Source organism: Penicillium coprophilum (assembly GCF_028826855.1).
Source record: "Penicillium coprophilum strain IBT 35676 chromosome Unknown utg000006l_segment0_segment0, whole genome shotgun sequence".
In the NCBI taxonomy this organism is placed as follows: Eukaryota; Fungi; Ascomycota; class Eurotiomycetes; order Eurotiales; family Aspergillaceae; genus Penicillium; species Penicillium coprophilum.
In genome coordinates, this window is record NW_026622725.1 from 2151406 (window position 1) to 2171028 (window position 19623).

The 19623-nt window shown below is 47.6% G+C and overlaps 10 protein-coding genes across 10 annotated transcripts; 6 read left to right on the forward strand and 4 right to left on the reverse strand.

The window, feature by feature from the left end:
• Positions 1-1050: 1050 nt before the first annotated feature.
• On the reverse strand, positions 1051-1941 carry N7500_009766 (GAF domain-containing protein; the record flags this gene model as incomplete). Its single annotated transcript, XM_056680905.1, has 4 exons — positions 1051-1161; positions 1248-1644; positions 1727-1836; positions 1939-1941. 4 exons carry the CDS (start codon positions 1939-1941, stop codon positions 1051-1053), a joined length of 621 nt encoding a protein of 206 aa, XP_056528287.1.
• A 3835-nt stretch (positions 1942-5776) lies between these two features.
• Positions 5777-6627, forward strand: N7500_009767 (SDR family NAD(P)-dependent oxidoreductase; the record flags this gene model as incomplete). The annotated part of the gene is made up of 2 exons (XM_056680906.1): positions 5777-6242; positions 6308-6627. 2 exons carry the CDS (start codon positions 5777-5779, stop codon positions 6625-6627), a joined length of 786 nt encoding a protein of 261 aa, XP_056528288.1.
• Positions 6628-6809: 182 nt separating this feature from the next.
• Positions 6810-7274, reverse strand: N7500_009768 (GFA family protein; the record flags this gene model as incomplete). The annotated part of the gene is made up of 1 exon (XM_056680907.1): positions 6810-7274. The coding sequence occupies one exon, from the start codon at positions 7272-7274 to the stop codon at positions 6810-6812; it is 465 nt and encodes a 154-aa protein (XP_056528289.1).
• Positions 7275-7726: 452 nt separating this feature from the next.
• N7500_009769 (uncharacterized protein) lies at positions 7727-8140 on the reverse strand (the record flags this gene model as incomplete). The annotated part of the gene is made up of 1 exon (XM_056680908.1): positions 7727-8140. The coding sequence occupies one exon, from the start codon at positions 8138-8140 to the stop codon at positions 7727-7729; it is 414 nt and encodes a 137-aa protein (XP_056528290.1).
• Positions 8141-8251: 111 nt separating this feature from the next.
• On the reverse strand, positions 8252-8695 carry N7500_009770 (zinc finger MYND domain-containing protein; the record flags this gene model as incomplete). The annotated part of the gene is made up of 1 exon (XM_056680909.1): positions 8252-8695. The coding sequence occupies one exon, from the start codon at positions 8693-8695 to the stop codon at positions 8252-8254; it is 444 nt and encodes a 147-aa protein (XP_056528291.1).
• A 668-nt stretch (positions 8696-9363) lies between these two features.
• On the forward strand, positions 9364-10152 carry N7500_009771 (MSF1 domain protein; the record flags this gene model as incomplete). The annotated part of the gene is made up of 1 exon (XM_056680910.1): positions 9364-10152. One exon carries the CDS (start codon positions 9364-9366, stop codon positions 10150-10152), a length of 789 nt encoding a protein of 262 aa, XP_056528292.1.
• Positions 10153-10789: 637 nt separating this feature from the next.
• Positions 10790-10987, forward strand: N7500_009772 (uncharacterized protein; the record flags this gene model as incomplete). The annotated part of the gene is made up of 1 exon (XM_056680911.1): positions 10790-10987. The coding sequence occupies one exon, from the start codon at positions 10790-10792 to the stop codon at positions 10985-10987; it is 198 nt and encodes a 65-aa protein (XP_056528293.1).
• Positions 10988-12577: 1590 nt separating this feature from the next.
• On the forward strand, positions 12578-13405 carry N7500_009773 (uncharacterized protein; the record flags this gene model as incomplete). Its single annotated transcript, XM_056680912.1, has 2 exons — positions 12578-13106; positions 13155-13405. The coding sequence occupies 2 exons, from the start codon at positions 12578-12580 to the stop codon at positions 13403-13405; spliced, it is 780 nt and encodes a 259-aa protein (XP_056528294.1).
• A 3340-nt stretch (positions 13406-16745) lies between these two features.
• Positions 16746-17400, forward strand: N7500_009774 (MARVEL domain-containing protein; the record flags this gene model as incomplete). The annotated part of the gene is made up of 3 exons (XM_056680913.1): positions 16746-16787; positions 16837-17103; positions 17188-17400. The coding sequence occupies 3 exons, from the start codon at positions 16746-16748 to the stop codon at positions 17398-17400; spliced, it is 522 nt and encodes a 173-aa protein (XP_056528295.1).
• Positions 17401-18709: 1309 nt separating this feature from the next.
• On the forward strand, positions 18710-19535 carry N7500_009775 (AP-1 complex subunit sigma; the record flags this gene model as incomplete). Its single annotated transcript, XM_056680914.1, has 5 exons — positions 18710-18720; positions 18770-18803; positions 18868-18985; positions 19056-19330; positions 19503-19535. 5 exons carry the CDS (start codon positions 18710-18712, stop codon positions 19533-19535), a joined length of 471 nt encoding a protein of 156 aa, XP_056528296.1.
• Between the last annotated feature and the right edge of the window lie 88 nt (positions 19536-19623).

A 19623-nucleotide genomic window follows, 5' to 3' on the forward strand; every position in this document is an offset into this window, starting at 1 on the left:
TGTATGAGACATGAAGAGGTGGAATGCGCTATTTACTTATCAAATTGCAACCATTCAGATATGTTCAGTTGATATTAGACAGTATCAATCCATTCCGTATATGTAGTGTACATCTTCAGCATTCAAGTGTCAACAAACTGGATCCACCTCTCAGGCACGACTCCACTTTAAAGATTGGGGCGAGGGCGCCAATGTGAACGAATAGAGCACTTGGCAAGGTCCCGAGGTCTTAGGGTCTTCCCCACGGGTGATAGGGGTGATAGCCCCTTGGATGGTGACCTCGGAGCCCTAATGCTTGCAAGCCCCGACACTGACTACTACCTCAATCAGTGGTCATGCTACAATACCATCTCCTAGTGTACCTATTTCGGATATCTAAATCGCTGATACACACGGCCAGTGGCTGCGATAAAGGCTGCGATCGACATTGCATGAAGAATTACGGAGTACAACATGACAATGAAACTTGTAGAGCCTGGCACAAACCTTCATAGTAAGCAACGACAACGGCCGGTTCCTCGATGTGATCTCCGACTATTGCTCCAGTCATTTCACGTCCAAGGAGGGTGGGTCGGGGGAAGAGAGTGATCACCCATGCACTTGAGATAATTGCTGGCATCGATATCGCCTGTTGCGAAACGGTACAAATCTAAGGTAATGTTCTATGCGAAACGAATTGCTGCCTATGACTTCGCTAGTAGCGTTGCTTCGGGGCAGCTCTCTGTAAGGAAAGACATGTTGCGTTTGTGGGGCAAATCTCACTTGCGTTTTCGTTCCAGTTCGGAGTTGGTATAGCTACGTAAAACCCGGCTGGACACGACGAGCGACTTGTGGCTCATGGGTCGTTTATGCATACACAGTATTTTGCGTGAGGGAGAAACTAGGTCAGAGTTTGTTCTGCTGACAGGTTCTGTGAAGGAAGAAACCTATCAGGCTTTTGCGCCAAAATGGCTAACAGCAATCGCTCAGATGCGCGATCATGAACCAAAATGTTTCATTTACCTAAGCCCGTGTCTTTCGTAACCGTTAGAAGAGATATTATGTTTGCTTTTACCAGTCGCAGTTCTCAGCCAAGAAAGCGGCCAATTTTTCGAGGTACTTCTTGTCCACATCGTCAAAGCCAGAAGGCTCTGTGCAGTCGATGTCAATAATAGCGACAGTCTATGAATGAAGATGTCAGTATGTTCCTCCAAGGCTAATTGTGTCTCCAGGAAATGCGCCAATGTCGCGAGTAATTAAGTACTAACCTCTCCGTTAACCAAGATGGGCACAACAATCTCACTGCGACTCTCTGCATCGCATGCAATGTGCCCAGGGAAGGTCAGGACGTCAGGGACAATAACAGTCTCTTGCTTCGCGGCAGCAGTACCGCAAACGCCTTTACCGAAACGAATCTGCTGGCACGCGGGCTTTCCATGGAATGGCCCGAGGAGAAGAAGCTGGTTTTCCGAGGAAGAGTATGTAGTTGAGATAATTACACCACCGGAACTAGCTGCACCGGGCACTGGCGGCGAGGAGACCGGGGAAGCAAGAGCTGGGAATTTGTCATCGCGAATGTAGAATCCGGCCCAGTTTACGGATGAGGAGGGTGCGGGGAGGGAGGCATAGGCGTGCCAGAGGAGGGAAGCGACATTGGAGAGGTTGCTGGTGGGTCGTCAGCGATCCTGTTTTCAAGGGTTCTCGCAATTGTTGAAGCGCGCATGGTTTGGATTCCGTTGTAACTCACCTAACCCAATTGCGCTGGCCATCCAGAAGACCTTGCGTCGACAACAGAAGCTGTTCGTATATGTCGGCCTTGGAACTGTCTGGCATAAAATAAGAGGAGTCGGCGTGAGGCTGTCATACGCGATCGTGTTAGCTCTGTCCTAGGGTGTGTGGGGATCTTCGCGGCTTGCAGGGGTCAAGGATTTCGCGATAAGCACTCGAGAGCGAACGTACCATGGCGATACAATGGATGTAGTTATTTACAGGTGTGCGAGACGAGAATCAAGGGATGTAGAGGAATTGCGCGATTGCGCGAAGTGATTGCTCTCAAAAAAAAGAGCGCAGAATCGGAGAAGCGGGGCGATTAGACGTGCCGTGAAAAAGCCAGGAACATTCAGCTTTTTTTGACCTCAGATCTTAGTTGCTTTCCTGGGTACTATAGAAACTTGTTTTCTTGCTTCTGCTTTTCTTCTGGGGAATTTTTCTCCTGTTCTTTGCTCGGTTCCCGAAGCCCAATTGCCGAGGCCTTCGAGGCTTTAGTCTTGGAATATTCGCCTCAAAAGCCAGACTCCACATTAGCGCGGGGAGAAGCTCAATTTCAGGTCTTTTATTGTCAACAGAGTCATTCCCAACATTCAAGTCAGGTTGACTCCACCCCGGGTCCAGAAAACTGACGATGTCGGAGGCTGGAGATGGCCAAAGTGTTGGGAGGCCAGACTTAGACTATGAACGAGCATCTCCGTCTGCAATGTCACTTTGTCCCGACTGATCTTTCTTCTCTCTCCAGGAAATGACAGGAAATAATGGAAACTTCGAGTTAAACATCATATGCACTTGACATTTCTCAATCAAGTTACTGATGATATGATTGTCTTCCCCCGAAGCAGAGATCGTACTCGAGAGATTGAGGGTCTGTTGTACTGGAAACCATGGGTGCTGCGTCCTGGCTGGTAGCCAGATTCCAGTTCCCGAGTACCTTTGATCCAGCCGTCTGAATGGATGGAAGTCGTAAACGGCTCTTGGATGTGAACCTCCTCGGGAGTAATACGAACCACAGGACCTAGAAATGTCAGGTTCAATACCTTTCTCATAGATGCCAAACAGCATACCAAACTTTCGATGCAAATTTTCAATCTGAAACTCGAAATTACCATCCCAGGCAGAAAAGTAGGCCTCATACAACCCTGTTGCAGCAGCAAAGCGAGGCCCCGGGAACTTGCTGAGCTCGTGAAAATGAAGACGGTATATAACCATGACTAGGGTATAGGCCACAGCACTGCCCAAGAAGAAATAGGCGAACATGATCGCTGTTGGTGAGAAGGTTTGTGAGAGTGGTGTTGAGAAAAGGAAAAGACACTCCCCAATTTCTATACTGGAAGTAAAGATGTAGCCCCAGGGCTGTTCTCTTGATATAATTTTTGGCGACAATGAAATCTCTATATTGTAGGGACTAGGTATGGAGCGACCTGATTCTCAATTAAAGCTCCACCGGTGTTCCCATACGCGATCAAAAGGAGCCACAGCCCCGTTGATTTCACTAATATTGGTTCGATGGGCGCAAGTCTCACATCATACCGCTCTTCTTGGCGATCTCTAAAATGTAAATTTGTACAAAGTACGGAGGAGTGCGATGTACACCAAAAGGTGTAGACTAGTGCCGATCTACTGCCGATCCAGAGTGGCTTGTGGGTTCGGCCTTATTGCTGATTTGATGATGTCGAGGGGGAATTTATCGTAGATCCCGACCGCCAGTTGGCTTTGCACGTCGTTGCCAGTGGTTGATCTGCCGATCTCGCTTTTTCTCTTCCTTGACGCATGTATGTGGCGTGGAGTGGCGATGGGCGGGAATCGAGCGTCGATTTCCATGCGAGGTCCATGCGTGTGCACTGGCCTGAGAAGACACGACATCAAAACGACAATATCGTCAGTGGCAACTAACCAGTGCTATGAAGTTTCAAAGACTAGTGTGTTCATACGTGAAAACCTCCCGGTTGGACATAAGAGGTGGGGTCCACAATCTGTGAGCTCAAGCATGGGGAAACGGAAGTTGTAGTAGAACGATGATGGCTGAAGGTGACTTCCGTACCGATACAGGCACACATACCCTCAGAAGCCAAAAACCGATCTTGGAATAGGGCTCCAATCGACGTTTCTACATCGTCTGCATCTTGTGTACCTATGAATGACAGTCCTGACCTTTCAACAATCTACGGCGTGGCTTACCTGACTCGTTTGGGATAATTACTTCCACCTGATGTGAACCTAGAAGATTTGTTTTTCTACTTTATTCACATCTACGAAGCCGTCAGTGCTTGAATGTCTCCCTTCATTTATTTGCATGATCTACGTCGTTGCGCAACTGCGGTCCGACACTGGGGGGCGCAGCTCAGCAGAAACTGACTAAACTGAGATAGGGAAGGGAAAAGCAAGAAGAAGAGAAAAGGGAGGGGGGGTTATACTCGTAGGTGGAGACGATGCGCCTTCCACATGGATAGCTTCAACCAAGTGCCACCCGTAACTGCTCGATGATGCTGATACGTTCCTGCCTGCCAACAAATTGAGAGAATGGGCGGTAACAAGCCTCCCGCACCTACCGTCATATAATCATCCAGTGCGTTGTTTCGTTGTTGGAGGGTTTCCCACAAGTTGTGAATACGTCGAAATGTCGTCGCATATACACCGTGCCACCATGTATCCTCTCGAGAACGTATACACAAGCTACACGCTCATGCTTGTCATTGTAGTGGCCGTGCGACAACACCATTAGGCTAGTCATTACTACCATTGATTTCTTATCTTTCCATGCAACACTTCAGGAGCTCTGACACACAGCCGGAAATAGCTCAAGCACCTTCCGTGCATGAAGACTTTTGACGCCCCCCACCATCCTCCTCGGCTGCTAGCACTGATACATGATCGACTTCACCTGCGTCAAGGGCCAATGGTAAGCTCCTTCCACACGTGTTGCCATAATATCTGCTATAGGCGGGCAACTCACATTTCTGCGCATCTTCCATTCAGTTCTCCGCGGTATAAACATATCATTCGTCAAGCCCAAAGCCCAGCCCGCCTCAACCCACTGATAGGCTGGGTTTTAGGCTCATTTATGGGCTTTGTATCAACCGTCTCCCATCGCCAACCTCGATACGGTGTTCATGCCATCTTCTGTACGGCCTCCCGCCGACGTTGGCGCCGACACCGACATCAAAACCAACAAAAGGCAAGAAGATCATGATGTTGGCAAGATGTCACTGGAGTCGCGACTTCTGGTATGCACTGCTTCTCCTACTATCACGGTCCTCAAGGCAGTCCTTAGGCTATCTAGAAACTGAGACCCCTCTAGAGACGTAACCTCCATCGGCTGGAGATTCGATGTAATGTAATTCTTTATGAGCTTGGTCTTTGTCGATTTAACTCACGTTAGGATATTCTCCAAGATTACAAACTGCATACGAAGTACTCCGTACTATGTAGGCAGATGTAGGAGACCATGTATATGCACCAAACAGGGAACCAGGGCTTAGGGCTCTCGGATAGACACACTTCCGGGAGTATGGTCATGTGATACTGCGGAGCCTGCATACAATAACACAGCTTGGGCCGTTACCAGGATGTGTATTGCGTGTCACTTGATAGGCCAACGAAGCTTAAATCCTGAATCACATCTGAATGTCATCCAGTATATCATAGCAGTGGTTCAAGTTTCTTTGTTGATCTTGATCCTATACATTTCGAGAAAACAATCATACACACCGCCCGCATAGCACTCATATCTATACCCATATAGAAACCTGTATCCCTTGGTATCAATATTACCACTCGGCAAGGCCAACCGCCATGAGTGGTCCGATGCCTTCAGGGTCGGATGTACCCCAGAAAATGTGGCCCCTGAGCTGGCTCTATCAAGTCTAAAGCGGAGACCACCGTGTCCAGGGTGAACGGAAAGCGGGTACAAAGCCTTCCGTTGCCAAAATGAAGAATATTTAAACGAGATACGATTTCGGTTTCCATTGATGCTGTCAAAACCTCCCTCACACCATCACTCCTATCCATACCATACCATCCTCTCACAATGCCTGAGCAAATTCTTGCGGGAAAGACATGCCTTGTCACCGGCGGTGCCGGCGGCCTAGGCAAAGCAATTGCAACCCATTTCCTTGAAGCCGGCGCCAACGTCGTAATCTGCGATGTGAATGAGGAACGTCTGCAGGAGGCCTCGGCTGAACTGTCACCCAAAGGGCCCATGAAGGCCATTAAGACGGACATCACCAAGACCAACGAAGTGGAGAGCCTATTTGAAACGCTGATTGGCGAATTCGGCAAAATCGATGTACTCGTCAACAACGCCGGTATCATGGACCACTTCGACCCAATCGGCGATCTGGACATGGAGCTTTGGGATCGTGTCATTGCGATTAACCTCACTGCCCCTGCTCTGCTGAGTAAATTGGCTGTTCGCAACATGCTGGAGCAGCCCAAGCCTGATGGGCGCATCATTAATATTGTTTCTGCTGCCGGCAAGGCTGGATGGGCTAGTGGTATGTTCCAACAAATTGAAAAAAAAAACTTTACTACAAAATCTGAGATTGACTAATTCTTTTAGGTGCTGCCTACACGTCCAGCAAGCACGGTCTGGTCGGACTGACTAAGAACACTGCCGCTTACTACGGCAACAAGGGGATCAAGTGCAACGCTTTGATGATGGGTGGCATGGACACCAACATTGTTGATGCGTTTAAGAGTGGGATGAATATGGAGGGTTATGAGAAGCTGGCAGCTATTCTCAAGGGGATTCAAGCTCCCCACGTCGATGTGAATGAGGTTGCTGGGTTCTGTGTGAACATGACATATGGAAAGGGCGCTAGTCAGATCAACGGCGCGACTATCGCTATTGATAATGGCTGGACTTCTATCGTTGGATAGGGTACTCTGTACATGATTTTAGGTTGCTGGTTGGCCCGAGAGCACAATCATGGAGATGTCTTTCTTCTAGTTAGCAAGTGTTCATATCTTACAGCATAGTACATATGTTTCTTCTGACTACTCGGAATTAGGCAAATGAGTCAATTTGGATCGCTCTCACTCTCTCACAAAACGACAAGTACTTAGTTTACCAAGGGATTTGGGTGAGGCGGTGCCTGATCCCATTTCTCCACGCCTTCGGGAATATCAATAATCGCCTCCTGGCACCAGATATGAACTGCGCTTCGCAGCATCTCCTTGTTCAGATCCTCCAAGCAACCACCTTTCACACTGGTAATTGCAGAAAACTCGGGCTGTTCGCCAGGTGCAGGCACTGCATCCCGGAAGCGATGGAGAAGCCGCGCGCCACACTCCTTGCAGAAAAGGCACTCCAGTTCACGGCCCTTAAGGGTAATGCGTGTGTAGCTGCCGACCATACTGGAGGCTGACTCAGGGAGCTCAAAGTACGGAAACGTTGCGGTGATGCCGAAAGCAGACGAGCTTTGGTGCTGGCATTCTGTGCAGTGGCAGATCCAGAGTTTCAGAGGTTTGTCTGTCGGTGTAGTGAATTGAATCTTGCCACATTGGCAGCGAGCTTTCATTCCCATGGTGGGTTGTGAAATGATGCAGTTGTTCCCAGGTGAGGGGTAGATACAGATTCCAGAGAACTCGGGGAGCCACCCATGCGCGGTTGTTCCTAATTAGTGGTATAGCTATCAGCCCGTGGAAATACAAAAAGTAGAACATGATAGTTTCTTTATTAAAAGAACCAGGATGGCTGGTCAAATAATCAGAAAGGTCTGCTCTACTAATTCCCACTGTGTAACCTTTTTTTGGATAATCATTTCGCTAGGTTCGCATTGAATGATGGATACCTTCAGATATCATCGCTAAAAGTGATTCTGAGTAATGACTACAGGATTGTGCTTGCGGTGTGGAAATAACTTGGATCATAGGTCATCGAACTTGGATGGCATAATGCTTGAAAGCCACCTGGGCATTGTCACCATTCTCCCACTCAATCCATCCTGAAAATATCTCCCGTTGGGGGCAATCTTGATCAAAGTTTACCCTCGATAGCCAGCTCAATGACAACAATGGCCCCGGGAGCCTCGTGCCATGCTTCATAGGTCAAGTTCAAGGTCATCTGCATCTGCTCCACACTCCCGATTGAAAACATCATGGGTTTGGCATTCAGGTGCTCATCTGGGTTCACAAGGGCCGGCCAAAAGTGGGGATTCAATTTTTGGACGGCCTTGTACAAAGCGCGAATCTGAGCCTTGAGCTTGACGATTTCGAGCCATTTATCGCCACAGTTGACGACATTGGGATTTTTGGCGATGGTCGAAGATTCAAGTCCGAATCCCAGATTTGGGGCAGTACTTCCATCAGGAGATCCCACCTTTGTGAACAGTACTTGAAGTACTTTCGCCTTGATCAGAGTCATAGCAACCATATGAGGAAGATCAACCATTCTCTCACAGAACATCTCAACTGGCTCGAGGGGATTGGCGTTCTTAATGTCGAGGTACGGCAGAGTATTGTTGCCCCAGTCGTAGTCGGTTTCACTGCCGGTCGTAGCCCACTACTTCAAGAAATCATAGCACTCCTGATCCTGTTGGAGACAAATCATCAGACCAGGGATGACGTCTCGCGAGCCCATGTTGTCACCTCGACAGAGCCGCAAATTTTCCAGCAGGATGTCGAGCTGTGCTTGAAGTGATTCATAACTTTTGACAACGGTCATCGCATCAGATAGGGCAGCGCGGGCTCGCATGTAAGGGCGTGTCTCAAAGATCATCCAGAATTTTCCAACACCATGGGCGAAGATATCATCTGGCTGAGCCCGTAAGGCCTGTTCTTCCTTCTCCATAGCAACGCGAGATCTTCTGATAGCACTGCAAGCCGACTTGTGTTCCTGGCGGTGAGCAGTCTGATGTTCGACGCCGCAGTACATCATCACTTTGCAGCCAGAGCAGCGAAGTCCATCTGTCTTACCGCACACACCACAGCCAGATGAGAATGACATTTCGTAGTGGGACGTAGAAAGAATAGGAAGACACGGTTGAATTTGTTGAGGGGAAAATACGAATGATTTGTTTGTAGCGGTGAGAAAAAGATGACGGTTTGCTTGCTATGCAGAGGCTGGTGGAATTTTTGCAAATTATGCGAATGCAGAACGGCTTGATCAGGGGATGAAGGAGGGAAAGAGTAGCGGAATAAAACGAACAGAGATTGGAAGAGAGGAATTGAGCATCATGCACTTTATTAATTCGACTGAATAGGAAAGGAATCGATGATATCTGGTTTGCCTTCAAAGCCTGGCTTCAACATGGTAAGTGGTGACTCCAGTAAAAAAGTTCTATATACAGAACCCGTCCCGAGATGTGAACTTCTAATGCACGGAGGACTCGTATTTATACAAGGTTTCCCTAGTTTAAGTATTTCTAATTGATCGCCGACTTGAGAGTGGAATTAAGACATCGTTAGCTATTGCAAGCCGATGATAGGCCTAATCCCCGGAACACGTGAGAGGCATGTGATCCCCAGCATCTGATTTCCCTCGGAATAACTATTGATCCCATTCTGGCCCCACTTCTACCTTTCGCTCGCCTTCGCAAAAAGTACTAGATCAGACAACTCCTTGCTCTTTTTGCTACTCAATCAATCTATCTATATGAATCGCCGAATGCCATCATGAAGTTCTTCGAAAACAATTTCACCTACGATTACTCCTTTCCTGCCGTCTCCCTCGCCTATTTCCTCCGCTACCCCAACCCTTATTCTCGCCATGTCCTCACAACGGATGTCATCGACAGATACGTCGACCCTGAGACTGAGCGTCTTCACACAATCCGGCTGCACCTAAAAAAGTCCAAGATTCCATCTGGAATTCTAAAGCTCCTGCCAAAAGGCATGGGTGGCTCAGACAGTTCCGGTCAAAGCTACATCCTTGAGAGGACAATTGTTGATGCCAAGGAGGGATGGATGGAGACAGAGTCCCGCAACATGGAGTGGACGGGCATCCTGAGCGTAGTCGAAAAGCAATGCTACAAGCGGATCCCATCTGAGGAAAACCGCCTGGCCCTCGAGGGTCTGGCCGTCGACAAAAGTACTGAGCAGACTAGTGTCAAGACTACGGTTACCTTCCGGTCCCGAATTGGACAGGGCAAGTTGCTTGGGAAGAAGAAGCAGGACACAGGTGACCATGAAGATGAAGAGCCTCGCAAAGGATTCTTTTCGTCCCTTTCCACTGCCGGCATCCAGCGGACCATTGAGCTCATCGGTGTGAGTCGAACCAAAGAGGCTGTGCTGAAAAGCAAGCAGGGAATGAACATTGTCCTTGAGCGCTTGCGCAGTGGTGGTGTTGTCGGTGTCCTAGAAGGCATGCGCCAGGACCGAGAAGCAGCCTTCGGGCCTGACGGCCCGTGGAAGCGGGTTTGGTTGCAGGGCAAAGACCGCCCGATTGAAAACGACAAGTCGTGATTGACATCCATTTTGGTTTTGGATTGTCTTTTTTTGCCTGGATGATCTACCCGTCGTTGCATTCTGATTTCAAGCGTGGAGTTCTGGCGTTGGGGATATGATCGAAACTCTCCCACAAATCTTTTCTGATTGTTGATATTTAATGTTGTATAAGTCTTATCTGTTTGCATAAGGTCAAGCCTCTGGGATGTACATGTATGTTAAGGGGTATATTTAACGCTTATTTGAAGGTTCACTGTACAATATGCATCAATTTTCTTTTCTTGTCTTCTGGGCAGCTCTTTGGGGGTGGGCTCTGTCATCACTGATGCCTTTGTGCCTGGTATCGCATGGTGCTGGTCGAAACTGCATCCTCTTCAACCGAGGTGGTATAGGCGCAGACCACTCATCGGGTGTACCATCAGGCTCGTAATTGTTTCTGACGTATTAACGAGCTCATTGTTCAATGGGCGCGTCGTATGGTGATACGATATCACTTTGACTCGCTCCGGCTCTGATATCGACCAGAAGCTCAAACGAGCATTGTATGTTGTAGTTGGTCCATGTCCCCCAACCCATCTAGCTTTCCCACTCCTAACAGCAAATCATTAGCAAGGTTTGACATTCTTTCGTTTGCCGTTAGTTCATTTTCCTTAACATGGAGGTCAGCAACTGCCAGACGAGGTGGAACCCATCAACCTATCAACCCATCAATACCATCTCACCACATAGGATGGCCCGCCTCACCTTTGGCGACTTGGCTGTCCTCGTCCCTCTGCGCGCTGTTAACAATGACCTTGAGATAACCGCCAATACGTTACAGACCACCACAGATGTCGTCATCAATGGTGACTAGCTGGAGATGAAATGTGGCGCCCGCCCCAATCCCCCTAAGCAACACTCGAGACCTTCACAAATCGTTGCTCGAGTAGATTTGAGCATGGAAATCCGAGTCGTTACTCCCCCTGTTTGACTGGACTTTGATGTCTTTCCCCGACAACCAATTCTCGGACACACGGTGCATCAATCCATGAACATCGCCTGAAACCACTAAGGCGCCACCGGCAAGGCCGGCAGTGCCACATTGTTGACATGAAACATGCCACATCTCTTCTCTAGTATGAAACCATGTGAATGACATTTCGAAATCGTGGCATTTTCGAGAGTTTGCAATACTAGCTTATGGTTGCTTTTTGGTCATTCTTGGATTCAATTTCATGTGTTGGGAACGATAGGTTATTTCGTTCTTATCTTAATTCCCTCAAAATCGGAAATAATTTTGCTCTTTCTTTTTGGAAGATTCTTTGGACTAATCTCAGGTTGGGAAGACTATGAAGATTATAAGGACAGCTCAGGCTACACAGCATATGAGATCCTCGTCCCCGGATCTATTTGATGAGATGCGCATACCAAGTCCAACATTCTCAGAGGAATTCGGGATTCCTCCAAGCACGGGATCTTGTGAAATAATACATGTATGTTGGAAGTGGATCACTCGCGATACACATAATTGCACGCTAACAGCCGAATCAGCCAAGGCTCTGAAAACACCCGACGCGAACCCGGAGTCTCAACACCAATGAGAGTGAGTGTCTTGGATCCTACCAAATGACGCAGCTAGATTCGAGTATTTCTGTATTTTTCCTTACGTCAGACAAGCCTATCGGACAGGCAAGGATTATTGGCAATGTATCGTGTCTTTGCATCCTATTATTGGCCGTCATACCTAAAACATACTCTAAGACTGGAATGATGAGGTCATGCAAATCTATGATCAGAGGGAGATCTGAGAATAATCATGAAAAGGGAAAGGATATGCTATAATACCAATACCCAAGGAATTACGGAGAGTACTCCGTCCAGGAGTTGTGGTTGGACTGGTGACCCTTTTGCTTGATCGTCAATCTTTTCCATTTCAGGGCTAGCGAATGGGAGTACATCTTAGGGGAAATAACATTCCAATCATAGTACTTGAAAGAGACTTGTCTCTTCCCTTACTCCACTACTTTGCATCAAGGTACCTCCCAGGTACCCAGCAGGTACCCGAGTTTCCAAACTAGAGAAATGCTCGGTGAATCCATTGAATACAAATAATACATGTACTGTCAACGTTCCTCTGGTATTTGCATTTCTCTTGGCATGGTAATTTATTTTCCATTTTCCCGTAAGCTCCAATCGTCTCCCCTTGATGTTTTGGACTAAACCTCATTCTCTTTAAAAAGACCCTAGTCTTGCGGGGCCCTGTTACCCTGGCTTCCCTGGCTTCCCTGGCTTTGGCTTTGGCTTTTCTGGCTTTGCCTTTTTATCTGCTTCCTTTTTTCTTCTATTACCTTTTTTTCCCCGTAATGAACTTGCAATACGTCTGCTTTCGATCACCCTGACTCTGAGGGCCTCCGTGGTCACTCTTGCTGGACATACATAATCTCCCCTGGATATGGCTTTCAACATGAACCTCGGGTACCTAACCCTCTTGGTGGTATTGCTACAAACTGTATCGGCTCAGTTTTGCTCATTCTGGAATAACGGATGTATCGACTCGCTCGCTCAAACTGCGATTCGTTTCGACCTCAACCCTCTCTTCCCGGACCCTGTCACGCTCTATTATGGCTTTGATGCCAGTTCCTCTGGCAAGGGCGAAGGGCCCATGACTAAAACCGCGTTCTGGCTGGGATATCAAAATAAAAACATCAATATAAATGCTGTTGACTCGAATCGCACCTCGGAGATCGGTCTCAGGATTGGGAATTTGACCGGTACCCCTTCCGGGGCGAACAATGGATGTGATGGGATTTGGGGTGATGATTGTTCTCGTGATCTTAAGAGTGCCTTACAGAAGGGTATATATCGCCTTGCTGTTTCCGGAGAGTACTATTCCAAACCTCTCGAGGTCGTTCTGAACAAGATGTTGATGAAGCCGCCGCCGTTGCCTGGGTGTCCCCCACCAACTCTTGACGTCGCGTCTATTCCAGTCCAAGGTATCTCAATCAGTCTTCTTTCCTAGCTCTATATTCTGACGTCTCCAGATTTCGCCAGAGAACGAGTCCCCGAACAGAACGTCACCATCATGCCACCTGGCTCGGGCGCTTGGCCTTGGCAGGTCTGGTACCTTGATGGCATGAGCGCCCACAACCAAGCTTCTCAAGTGGCAGTTGCCATCATCAGTCGCGCCCCTTCCTACAATAGTATACCACCAGATGGCCCAGACGATATCATGGTTGAACTTGTCTGTGTGCAGGCTCCTTCTAGTGGATCTTCGAAGGGTTCTCATGACTAAGCTGGGCTGTAGAGGTCGGTCTTCGGATCGTCCTCGGTTTGTTTTTTTTACTATCTGGGTGGTGGGTATGGTACATTACGCTTTTTGCCCTCTGGTGCTTCCTGGTACCTTACGAGCAGCTTCGGTCTTTGCGTAGCAGGCCAGGTGACACTCCATCGCGAGAAAATGCAAGTCTGAGCAAGATCCCAGGGCACCCATTTTATTTGGTACAAGTGCATTCCAGAGTCAAACCGCCAAAATACATCAGCGAGTCGATATTTTTCTCTCCGTGTTCGCGGCATCGTTGCCGCTTACAATGATTGACAACTTCCAGATGAACCAGCACACAGTTGACTGACTCAATACCCACGAAGAAATGTGGCCGTTCAATATATGTGCTGTACAGCGACATGGCAATACATTTGAAACTTGTCGCTCGCCTCTTGGAATGCACGAAATTATCCTTCACCGCCGCCGCATCGACTCTGTTGCCTCCGACATTCAAAAAGTCGGCAAACTGAACAGGCTTCGCATTTCCTGGCCTGCGAAGTCTCAAAACACCAGCCTGTTCACTCAACGGCATGAAACTTGTCTTGCTCATGAGCTTCGCAAGCCCATGACACCTATCTGAATCTTGCTCTTTTTCCGCTCATCACTCACTCTCTGCATTTTCCCGGTATTCTCCAGGAAATCTCACCGGGGTAGTGTTTTTCTGGGTGGGATGTCCTACATGAGCACGAACAGATCGCTTTTGTCTCTTCGAGCCAGTCGCACTAATACTGGCCTCCCGCCCGGATACCCCAGGAACCCGCCGTCTGAAAGTTGACCTGTTTACCCATTGCCCGCTGTGGATGGGGTAGTTAATACAGTTTTTTGTGTGCGTTTACACCCGCGCGGTCCTGTATCATAGCCACGCAGAGAACCGTTGAAGGTGAAGCAGTCTCGGGATAACTAAATGGACATTCTGGCTAGGCTTGTGGAGTTTGGAATTGTGATATTATTGATGTATCAAACTCCCAAGGTCTGTCAGAGACTCATCATTCAATGAAGATATATGCTAGATCTCAAGCCACTGGGGCTCAGAATAACACGATTGCTCTCCAACGGTTCAACTTGGGCGGGATTCGCCCACCATCAGTATATCATGGTGCACAACCAGCATAATAAATCAATTGGTATGACCGATTTTAATTTCCAAACACAGGATCCTGACTCTCAACAACCTTCAATTGCTTACTATTTACATATAAATATAGAGTGGTAGGTCATCGTCCTTTGTATTAACCTTCCAAGGAATATAAGATACCGGGATCGCATCCAATCAGAGAATACATTGATCCAAGGCTGTTGGCAAGTGTTTATACCAGGTTTCCCTACGAGACTATGCTCCGTGGTTGCGGAGTACGTAGATGGTTTGATCTCCTCTTAATGAAAAGGGTGTATTGGGGTAGAGTGTGTTGTCAACATCAATCCCAACCCAACCCAACCAACCCACTTTGCACCGGCGTAAGTTGTTCTTTCCTTTCTTTCTTCTTCTTCTCTCAATTCTCATGTGATTTATCTCTTTTTCTCCTTCACGTGCATTAGTGGGGCACTCCGTTATTGATCCGGTATCGCATGATCCAGCATCCCAGATATCCAAGGTATTGGCTCAGTATACAGAGCCCAGCATTGATGGCATGCTCAGGCACTATTTGCGGTTCTGTTTTTGCGACACTTGGAATTCATGACAGCAACCCTTCAAACATCGCTTCACCTCATGACATCCCTAGAAGTCTGGGGAACAGCAAAGCTGGAAATATGAGCACCTGGCCGGACTACGGCGTTATAAACAGTGGATTAATTGTGAGACTGTAGATGGAGTGAGAACACACTTTAGTGGCTAGTCTGTCAAGACAAGCTACGAACTGCGCATCAGTGCTTCAACACCGATATGTTGTCGATAACTCATTTGGAACTTGTTCGTTCATTCTCTTAAACTGTCGGTACAGCGACAACTTCTTGACAATTGTCACCAAAACTGACTTATAAGTCTGGGTATTCTCCCGGATAATCGGGCATGTCCCCTGTAGCTGGGATGGATCCAATGCACTCCCCAATCCGAGCGATCTATTTTACCAAATTGTAGACCGCTACTTCCCTCACGTTACTGCCAACATATTCTTCGAACACACCCGCGAGGATTACTGATTTATTGTACCACCTACGGTCCTATGCAGAATGCAGACAATGCTCGCACCGCCGGTTGAATCGTACCCAGTATAGCCCCCATAAGATACCTAGCCAGTGGCTTCCGTGTGTATGAAGTCGACACGGGCGACTTCAACATCTACGAGGCCTATACTTCTACAGCAATTTGTCGAACCACCCAGCTCCCGAGAGCACAGGTCCAACATCTGAGATTGAATATTTCACCCGTAATGCACATGGACTTGTAGCTGGGTGGTACGAGGATGCACCGTTGAAGGCAACCTTCTGGTCACAGTTTATCAAGGCCATGGAGAAGGACATGGGGCTTGTCAGTCTGCATAACACTTACCAGGGGAGTCAGAGTATTAGGAGCCCCAAGTGTACCACAGTCATGTGGCAGGAATCCAAGGTCTGCTACATGCGCAGTGGTAGTACTGCGTTGGGTAGCCAGTGGCCACAAGGGGGAGTCGTGTGTGAGTAGGTCTAGACTCTACAATGCCGACCTCTTTAGAGATAAATATGTACAAGGGGCCTCTAGGAAAAGCTTGTCAAATGTTGAGCAAAACGGTGCTCGAGCACAGATACCCTGCGATTGAATCCAGGTCTATCCTTGCGAACAGGTAATTGTATGTACTGTAGTCATCCAGATGGGAAATTGAGTTTGAATCAATCTACATCAAAAGCACCGTAACATGATAAGCATCAAGGGGCAATCCACAAAAAAAAATGGAAATTGTAGAAAATATTCCAATGGAATGTAGATCTGTAATTTGGAACCTGGATCAGGATGTTGAAAGCGGGTGTAGTCAGGTCAAGGGAAAAAAAAAAAAGCCAGGCTTTCAAAGGAAAAACTCAGTCAATAAGTCAGTCAATAACTCATCATTGAGCAGAGTGCAACCTTCATGATTTCATCAACCTCCTATAGAGCTGTTACATTCACTTGAGTCCAATAAGGCCGCTCATTCCCGGATGCATGACGTAGAGCCGACTTTTAGCTTTGGGGGGATTTTACGTCTGTCATCATTAAGCTCCGGAGCATCCGATTTATAACCTCGTCGTTTTCCCCATAGCTCTCATATACTGTTGAATCTTTAAGCTGTTCTTTATTGCATCGCATCCTATACCCATACAGCCTTCCTCGCGATCTACCCGTCTAATCTAAATCTACAAAATGGGTCTTAGAGGTGTGCAGCTTGGCCTCAGAGCCTGGGAGGTATGTTACAGCTAAGCTATGGGTTGCATAGTACTCATCAAACTCGCAGTTCATATGGTCCCTGCTCATCATGGCCCTCGTCGGTAATATGATCGCTGAAGCTTTCGCCGGGAACCCTGGGACCGTAAACTATGCGATCTACACATCGGTCTTTTCAATGTTCACGCTATTCTACCTGGTCCCGGCCACGTTCAATCTCGACTGGGCCATCCACCCGATCATCATGATCGTCGTCGACTTGCTTAACTGCCTTTTCTTCTTCTGCGCTGCCATCGCGCTCGCTGCGAAGTTGGAGTGCCACTCTTGCAGCAACCACGTAAGTTCCAGAAAAAAATACAGGATCGCAGATCGCTGTGAATATGTGATACGAGAGCGGATTGGCGCTGACCCCCTTCTACAGGAGTACCTTATTCACAACGAGATTACCAATGGCTCACACAACATGTCTAAGCGCTGCCGTGAGGCCCAGGCCTCTGTTGCTTTCCTTTGGTTCGGCTGGGCGTGCTACATGGCCTCCGTCATTGTCTCCCTGTTCATGTCCCGCTCTGGTACCCCCTCCTCGCGCCGCAGCCGTGCCAACAGCCGCCGGGCTCCCAACATGACCCAGGTTTAAATATACCTTTGTCATGAAAGGTGAGGGCGCGTGGTGTAGGCTGAGCTTTGAGCTTGGTTATCGCTCTCGTCTGTCGAGGTTATGTACAACCTGGTAATTTGGGGACTATTGGATCATGGTTACATTTATGATTCTGAGTCTAGTTCTGGTTAATGGCGTTGAGGAGGTGATGTCAGTATATGGTTGATATGTTTGTACGATCTACGAGCTTGGAGCTTGGAGCTTGGAGCTCGGTCTTGGTTTTGATGTCTTCTATGGTCTCATGCCTGCAACGATTCGACGGAAACACTGCCTCTTTTTCTTTTGTCTCTGCTCCATAATGAGAGAGATGCTCTGATACTTTATGTGGTATTACTTCATTAATAATATTTGTTTTGGTCAGTCGCTTTCGGCTTTTACCTGGCGTTGACTATTATTTTGAGTTTTACGATTCCTACGAGGTCGTGCCATCGCTGTATGTCTCTTGATATAATACTTAACATTCGAAGTTTTCATTTATCTTGCACAAAGTCCTAGGGCTCAGGCATCTTTACATCTCATCTATTTGACTTGATAGGGCAAGTGTAAAGGGCTGTCATTTATGCTGCAGCATAACAACTTCGATGTTTATAGATCACCTATGAGCCTACAGTCAGTATATCACTTCAAGCAATCTACGAGATTGTATTTAGTCACATCCTTCTTTCCTCGTCCTCTTGTTTTTCTTCCCGCCCTTTACCTATTCGGCTGCTTGAAGCCACAACTCAGATTGTTCACTCATATCTACCAATGCACATGTCTAGTGCTTTTCTAACGCAGATAATTATGCGGTTTGTAATTGTGGATTACCGCATAGTTTATCTAGATTTTTATCTATGATGTGATTGGCATAGCCATGGATATATATATCTTCAAAGCGTTATATGTAAGAACAACATCAAACATATGCGTCAATAATCAAAACAAAAAGTCCCGACCGTGAAATCATACTGCTTCTGTCGCCCTAAGGCTCTAAATCTGTGCATGAGGCTCCGGTGCTAGCCTCGATTAATATTTCCTGCATACTTCCAGAGAGCTGTAGATGCAGTCATGGAGGCGAGGGTTGAGTCATTCAAGGCCCCGTGCGCAAAACACAACACAATGGCATAGCACCTTCTAGCGAACAAATATCTCTAGAATCAACTTCTATATTGTATCTCCACGTTTATTTACAGTTTATATGTTAAGCTAGGGCTTAGCGGGGCAAAACTCCCCTCCGCTCCACCCAAAGAATTTCTCCAGAGCTTCCGCCCTGACACTTTTCTCCATCCCTTCATCTCACATCTCCATCATGCCTATCCAGTACGTCTGTCTTGCGATCCTATATTTGCGATTACTAACGCCTTACTAGCTACCTGATTCTGCTCTCCCGACAGGGCAAAGTGGTATGTCTCGTCACCCAGCTACGTAACACCTGTCCGAAGCCCAACTGACAACCTTTCTCCCTAGCGCCTCGCCAAGTGGTTCACCACTCTCTCTCCCAAGGAGAAGGCTAAGATCATCAAAGATGTAACTCAACTGGTGCTGTCCCGCCGGACGCGGATGTGCAATTTCCTGGAATACAAAGGTGGCTTTTTATCCCCGCATCCCCTTTCGCCGATGAGCTGGAATTGGACTAACAAACACTACAACTCTAGACTCCAAAGTCGTCTACCGTCGCTATGCTTCTCTCTTCTTTATCGCTGGCTGTTCCTCGACCGATAATGAGCTGATCACCCTCGAGGTTGTGCACCGCTACGTTGAGCAGATGGACAAATACTACGGCAATGTCTGCGAATTGGACATCATTTTCAACTTCCAGAAAGCATACTTTATTCTTGATGAATTATTGATTGCGGGGGAAATGCAGGAGACCAGCAAGAAGAATGTTCTTCGTTGTATCAGTCAGCAGGACAGTCTGGAAGATATGGAGGTGAGTTAAACGTTTCTTTTATTTCCCCAGGGGGTTTATTTGCCGCTTTTCTTTATCAAAGAAAGAATCTCTCAAAGAGTTGCTGCTACATGGCTATATTTGGCTTCCTTGATCCCCCCCTTTTCATCCCCCGAGCCATGGCCAAGATTCAGCCGGGCTAATGATTCCCCAGGTTGAGGAAGACGTGGTCACCAAGATCATGTAACATAAGCAAGCAGGCTTGCTTCTTCTTTTTTTATCGGCGTACATAGGAGACATCACCAATACTAATGAATACAACTTGTTTCACACTC